Source organism: Pundamilia nyererei, unplaced genomic scaffold, assembly GCF_000239375.1.
Source record: "Pundamilia nyererei isolate P.nyererei 1_Seehausen unplaced genomic scaffold, PunNye1.0 scaffold00004, whole genome shotgun sequence".
NCBI classification, from domain to species: Eukaryota; Metazoa; Chordata; class Actinopteri; order Cichliformes; family Cichlidae; genus Pundamilia; species Pundamilia nyererei.
In genome coordinates, this window is record NW_005187405.1 from 7,883,996 (window position 1) to 7,891,236 (window position 7,241).

At 38.9% G+C, this 7,241-nt stretch overlaps 1 protein-coding gene across 1 annotated transcript in view; it reads right to left on the bottom strand.

Moving 5' to 3' along the window:
- klhl14 (kelch-like family member 14) overlaps positions 1-7,241 on the bottom strand; it is a 22,262-nt gene that overhangs the window by 3,625 nt on the left and 11,396 nt on the right. Inside the window, exons 4-8 of the mRNA XM_005721558.1 lie at positions 5,775-5,864; positions 4,945-5,023; positions 4,059-4,249; positions 3,085-3,243; positions 27-184 (exon numbers count right to left, since the gene is read on the bottom strand). Coding sequence (XP_005721615.1) covers positions 27-184; positions 3,085-3,243; positions 4,059-4,249; positions 4,945-5,023; positions 5,775-5,864 — 677 coding nt within the window. The remainder of the gene's footprint in view (positions 1-26; positions 185-3,084; positions 3,244-4,058; positions 4,250-4,944; positions 5,024-5,774; positions 5,865-7,241) is intronic.

The window sequence follows — 7,241 nt, forward strand, 5'->3', positions numbered from 1 at the left end:
AGACATATATGTACTACATTAAATACCATGCTCCAGCTGTAGCCTCCCACAAGATAAATGCTGTCATCCAAAACGGCACAGCCTGGACCGCTGCGACCCTCCAGGATGGGTGTCTGGAGGATATTCCACTGGTCAGCTTTTGGGTCGTAACACTCAACCAACATTACATCTAGATGGGAGAAACCTACATGACAGAGATAAGATAAGATAAGATAAGATAAGATAAGATAAGATAAGATACCCTGTCATCGTAGGTTTAGGTTACAGTAGAGGTAAGGTGAAAAAGGTGTGCAGATGTTAGAAATAAAAGGCAAGTGTTTATTTTTCCCAAAAGTTAAACAAAATCTAAAAGGAACAGAAACCCAAAGAATAGCACAAATCCACAGTGACACAGAGGGCAGGACACGTGGTGAACATGGGAGCATAACTTATTCCACGCCCTTAAGGACTTTCTATCTATCACACAGAATCACAATCCAATGGATTCATCAGGTGCAAGTGTCTTGCCCAAAGACACTCTGGCACGCAGACTGCAGGAGCCGGAGATTAAACAACCAACCATTTGATTAAAAGACAACCCACTCCACCTCCTGAGCCACAATCACCCCGATCCAACTAGCAATCCAACAAAGAAAGAAAACAATATATCAAAGAAATACAGGAAATAACCCAAAAGACAAATAACTAACGCCAACACAAGAAGACTCACACTGAATGTGATAACAGAGGCAGAGGAACACAGAAGGCACTCAACACAAGACAGCAGGAAGCAAAGACAGGCAGCTACGGTGGCCGCTTTAGGACAAACATGTTTTAGACAGGAGAGATCAAAAACATTAAATTTAGACTATACCCCATAACAGCTGTGGCTGGCCACCATGTTTGTATTACCAGTTTTGCACACACTATATTTTAATATATTTTAATAACATCAATACTTACATTAAATGTTTTGGGATATTTTAGTTACCATTCACCCAGCTAGCAAAGTAATTCTTTTAGCTATCTGGGTAGGCTATCAGTCTGATATTAACCTTGACTGTAAAGCTTTGTGAAAGGAGTCCGATACAAGCCGATGAGTCAGTGAAGCTCACTTTTGACCGAAGACAGTGATTGTGAGGTGAGCTGCTGAGGATATCCTGGACTGCTCTTGTCAGTAAGTTCTGTTTTTTGCCGCTATTAGCTGCCATTAGCCTCTGTTACCCACTGTTAGCAGCTGTCAAGTGAAATTGTCTTTGAAATTTGTGTAACATTGCTCTACACTTAGCGGATTCAGTTGAATTAAACTGAATTTTAAGTTTTAGAATCGCATGTCTAATCTGTAGGCAGTAAATAATTGCCACAATATCAGGAATAAATGCATTCAAGATGGCGAAGCAACATGGCGGATTCCACAAACTGGTGCTGGCTCCTGTGTACTTCAAAGAGATTATTTTCTAAGTTTCTTAAAATGCATGAGTTTGTTGTATTAATTAATTACTAATCTATCTAATTGGTGTGTAATAATAATGTTGTACTCATAATCTAATTTATGAGTATACCATTATTTTTTTATTAAATGAACTAAAAAAACTCAGTACCCTTAACAATAGCATAAAACCTGAACTCACCATCACATCACAAAAAGAAAACTAGACCGAAAACACTAAAGTCAAACATTCCTGTGGACCAATCAGGTTTCAGACAGTTTTGGTTTCATGTGCTTGCGCTACAGTACCACTGTAAATGAAATCCACACAAACCACCACGTGAATGCACTGACACAAGGCTGGTTAACAACATGACGGCAGATGTGTGCCATATTGAAACGACCCCATTGTGCTCTTACAGGAATCACCGCTGAAAAAATATTATTTCACTAAAAAGATATGAATTTTAAAGAAAAAAAGAGCACGCTCTATATCCTACGAAATGAGAGAAATCTTTTCTTATTTTTTCCTGCTGGGGAGGTGGTCCAGTGTAACTCCTTTCCTCCTTTTTCTTGAAACTATTCATTCAGTCCATTCATTCTATCCTTCACTTAGCCTATCCCAGCTGACCCCCCAAAAAAATGAATGACTCCTAAAGCCTGTCAATACAACAGTGAGCATAACTAAGGCAAACAGAACTATAATAATCTTTTAAAAAAAAACGTTAATATAGTTAAAGTTTTGATTTAAAGCGACGCCTTGACAAAAAGCTAATTTTATTACAGTCCCTCACTATGTGGCACTATATGGCATTACGTTCTTTCCTTTACTAAAGGATGGTTCAGTTTATCCTGTGCTAAAGGAAGCTTTGAAGCATTTATATTTAGTATTTAAAGAATTTGCGCAATTTGATATTTGACCACAGCCGTTCTCTTTCTCAACATAATGCTTTAGGCGTTAGGCTTTATTTTGCTTCTCATGGTTTGAATCTTTATTCTGTTCTCGCCAGTGTGTCCAGTATGTTCCTTGTGTCCAGTTGATGGGTTTCCCCTTTAGTTAAACTCTTGCAGACATGTTACTTTTTTTTTGTCTATTTGCTGATAGAGACACATTTTTGTTGTTCTTCCATCTGCCGCATTCGGTTCCACCTCCCTCACAGTTTCACTACATCTCAAGGTTTCTTCATTCACCACCAACTCACAAACACAAACCAGCAAGACAGCCATCGGTGTGCACAGATTCGCTCCTACGGTGAGCGTGAGGAAACACGAGTTTGGATATGGACACAGTCATACTCAGAGGCACGTGCAGGTTTTTTATGAGCTGAATTTGCAGCAATGAAGAGCCAACTGAACACATCTGTTTAACAGTGTTTTAACGAAAGAGCGTAGCTAAAGAGAGGATTCAAAGAGAGACAAGCTGAGCTTGTCATAATTCCCATGACCACATTCAGTTTTCCTGAACAAATGCAAATGAACAGCACACGTTTTTGTTCTTTTTCACATTTTGTACTATGAATACTAAAGAGTGCGAGAAATGGAGGCTACAGTGTTGCACAGGCTAATTAAGGTCACTGCCTGCTCACAATGGCAACATGATTTTCACACGTACTTTTCAAAAAAGTATCAAACTTGACCTGCTTTCTGTTCGTTGTCTGAAAAGCTCGAGTGCTTACCTTTCAAATGGTTTCCACCAATAGCATACAGGCGGTCATTCATCCCAGCCAGAGCATGAATGGCACGCTTTGTGTTCATATCTTGTTTCCTCGCCCACACATCCATTATAGGGTCGTAGCAGTAAAGCCAGGAGACATACTCGCCATTGTGCACGCCTCCTGCAACAGGTAAACACAGCAGTGTGTCATTAATACTCTGTGGAGCTACAGCACGCGGCACGTGGACATACTGGATCCAAATGTAGTACTATCCCCAGATATACAGTAAATAACTGGAAAAGAAAAACGTTTTTGGCTCTTCAAGAAAACTTTGGTTAGAGTCAGTTTGTAAAAGAGGAGGGTTTCACTTCCGGATTTTCCTGCAGGGAGGTGATGAGTGGTTCACTGACGTATCACTAAAATCTAATATATGACTTTCTGGTGTCAGCAAGTAGAAGAATTATACAAACCAAAGTTATATTGAAATATATCTAATAAAAAGCATTACAAATTTGAACTATTTCTGTGGCCATTTCTTTGAAGAAGAACTGATGTATACATTCAAGCCTCTTTACAGGGCTTCAGAAACTCTGCTACTTACATGAACATATCTCTTGAGGGAGTCTGAGGTAATATTGGATGGTAATCTGGGGCTGTGCTGTTACTAAGAAGAGGTTCACTCACTCTTTCTCTCTCTCTTTTTTAAACTCAAGTCTACTTTAGCCGCTATAAGCTCACCTCAAGCTCCAACTGAACTGCTGGCAGTTTTGACAAAGATGAACAATCAGTCCTGATGCATTGATTTTAATCATTTTTGTGGAGTGGAGTTGGTTTTTCTTTGTGGTGTAATTAAATGGATGTGTTTACCTCTATGTGCCATAAACACAATGTGTCTTTTTGTACAGTTCCCTCCATGTAGCGCCCCTTTTTGCATAATAATAAGGCATAATAATAATAATAATACATGCGACTCGTGTACAGCTCCTGTAACTGACCTGATATGTAGATCTTGCCATTGTGCACCGCTCCTGCATGGGCAGCCAGAGGCTGTGGCAGAGACGACACGTAGTTCCACTCATTTGTCTCCAGGTTGTAGGATTCCACGCTGGAGAGGTAGCCCGCCTCGTTCCTGCCACCAATCACGTACAGGTGCTTATCCAGGCGACAGGCAAAGAAGCTGGCTCTCCTGAGGAGGACGCATTAACCAGACAACATCATTAAACCTATGATGAGAATCACTACTGTTGTTTTTTGGTTTTTTCCAGCTTCTGTCTAAGGTGCAAATCATTCTTAAAAAAACAAAAAAAACATCATAAGACGAGAGATAAGTTAAGCATGTACAAGCTTCTAGGCTGTGAGCATCTGTTTTCATGCCTGTGTAATGGGCTTGCTCACTTCTGCATGATGTAATATCTTGTAAAAGGATTTTGAACCAAAAAAACAGCACATAGGTCTGTTCACAGCCCAATGAGCATTACTTTATTCTTCTGTTGGCTGGTTTTGTACACCTAGGTAAGAGTAGTAGCATTTTTTTTTTAATCTTATGTGGATGTTTATATTTTTAGGTTTTCTAAACACCATTTCCCAAGAGAACTACACATCTGCTATCACAGCTGAACAGAAGACTTGTGAAGTTGTTGGATCTCACAAATTACAACTAGAATCCAAGTAGCATCTTCATGAATGCCAAAACTTGTGAACTTCACTAAGGTCATAAAGGTTTCCGTTTCTTATTAGGTGATGCAATGAGTGGTGAGATTCTAAGAAATATACAAAACACGGTAATGAGAGACGGATGAGAGAAAATGGGTTACTGAAGCTGAGTAAACAGAAGCTAGTACTGATGTCAACATTTCTGAGAGGACAAAAAAAAAGGCTCACCTCTCCTGCATTGGAGGCAACTGTATCCAACTGTTGAATCTGGGATCGTAGCGGCTGACAAAATTAGTGCTGTGCTTTCCTGCAAAACAGAACAGTAGAATACAAATAACTTAGCTCAAAATAAAGCTTCTTTTTGTACAGTTTAGACATGCTAATGTAATGATCAGTTCTTATTGGCCACATCTTTTCTAATGGTGTTTGTTGTGTACCAATAAAATTCACAAATGCAACTCTCCCCAGTCTTCATTAATCACCGCCCACACGTGATGATTTGCCTTTTTGCTGCTGTTTGAGCTAACAAGAGCTGACTGAAGTCATGTTTTCTAAGCACAGAGAGATCACCTCTTGGTAATGTTGTATTCAAAAGACTGCAAATCATCTCTCATGATGTGCATTTGTAGTAAGCTGATTCCTACTCTCAAAACTGAATAAACAACTAATTTCACTAAGTGCAGTGTACATCTGCCTGGCTGTTGTATTACTGTGATAGCTGGTGAAAGAACAAAAAGGCAGAGTAAGAATCTTTGATCATTTACAGTCTTTGTTTCTTACTATGGCACTGTGTTGCCACCTTTTTGCAAAAAGCCCTCTTAACACTTCTACATTGCAAATATTTCATCATAAACAACAGTAATTTTTCTGTGCCAATTATTGACAAGTGTTGATTGGAGTGTTGTTTGTCCACTCAGAGCTGATCTGGCTGCAGGATGAGTGTTTCAAACCATCTGAAAGTGTTACATTAACTTGATGGGCTTGAACTTACATAAACTCCAGTTTAAGTGAACATGAAAAATTTGCTGCGTGAAATCAGTGGAAAGCAGCGACTATACCATTGGGGTTCCACTGGTCCTCTCCGCCTAGCAGCAGCAGGAAGTTCTCCACCTCCACCACGCAGTGATGTGCGCTGTTGTAAGGCATTACTAGGTGACAGACAAAAAGTCAAAAAGTCAGTTTTAAAAACATGTGGAGAGAAATTTGTATATAAACAGTACCCTGTGAGTGTGCCCTGGCTGTTATAGGTGTACTGTGCTGGTGGTTTCAAAAATCCACTGTGGTTAGCAATTACTTTGTATCATTAAATATGAGAATTAAAAACAGGCCAGTACTTTTCTGTTCAGGACACATTGCAGTCTAGAAAGCACTAACCATAAGTCTCACATTTAATAAAACTGTCAGGTCATTTAAAATAAGAACCATGTAACAGTAAAAGTTATGCCATTGAACCACGAACAAAAAAAGCCACTCTTTGTAGCATCTGGATAACTTTTTAACCTCTTTTGTCTCAAAATCATATAGAAAATAGATTGACGTGCAACTTTTGTTTTTTAATCAGAATCAACACAGCCATCAATTGACTGGCGACCTGTTCAAGCTGTACACCGCTTCTTGAACAGGAACAGCTGGGATAGGCTCCAGCCCAAACACAACCCTCAATTTGATCAACACATCTGGTGTAACTCTGTTTGCGCTCTTATACTCAAAGGGGGAAAGTAAATGGCATCTACACTCTCCTTAAATAAATTCAATTAATTCTTAAATGTTTCCACCACACCCACAGGTCAAGCCTTACTACCAATTACTGTCCGAGACACTGACCAAAGAGGTTTATTGAACATCTAAGAAGTATTATATTAACTTTTGAATAGGAAATAATGAAAGTGCTAAATGTTCTGTAATTTGACAGGAGTGGTCAGAGTAAATTTCACACAGACTGTTTGTTCTTTGTTTGGAGCAAGATACAAAAAACACAAACAGAAGTTTAAAAAAAAGTCTGGATGGAGAGCTGGTGAGCAAAGAAAGTTGCACTGGATTACTTTCTATAAACTTGCGATTACAGACAGACTAATATATGATTTTACGATTACGATACCAATACTGATATTTAGTGATTTTAAAAATCCAATATACTGATATATTGACCGGCATTTTTTTTCAGACATATGAAACCTAAACAGATTTCCCTAACATATTTTTTAGTGTGGGTCTTTATTTACTCTATCATGCTTTGCCCAACTGTCTTCAGATCAGCTAGTTGTTGTGTTTCTCACTTTCCAAACAGGTGTTGCCCACAGGATGTTTCTCCCTTCTCTTCTTTACCTTTTTCTATAATTTCCATTTATTGGCCATTATAAATGCAACTATTAGGAGAACTGCCAATAGTTAATACTGGTGGATAATACTGACCTGCTCATAAATCAGTCAGGCTTCAGTTGCAGTATAATGCACCGGTTGTGGCGGAGAATGTGCTCTTGCTATTTTCTCTTCACATGAGGCAAAATGTTAAATTATATCATAAA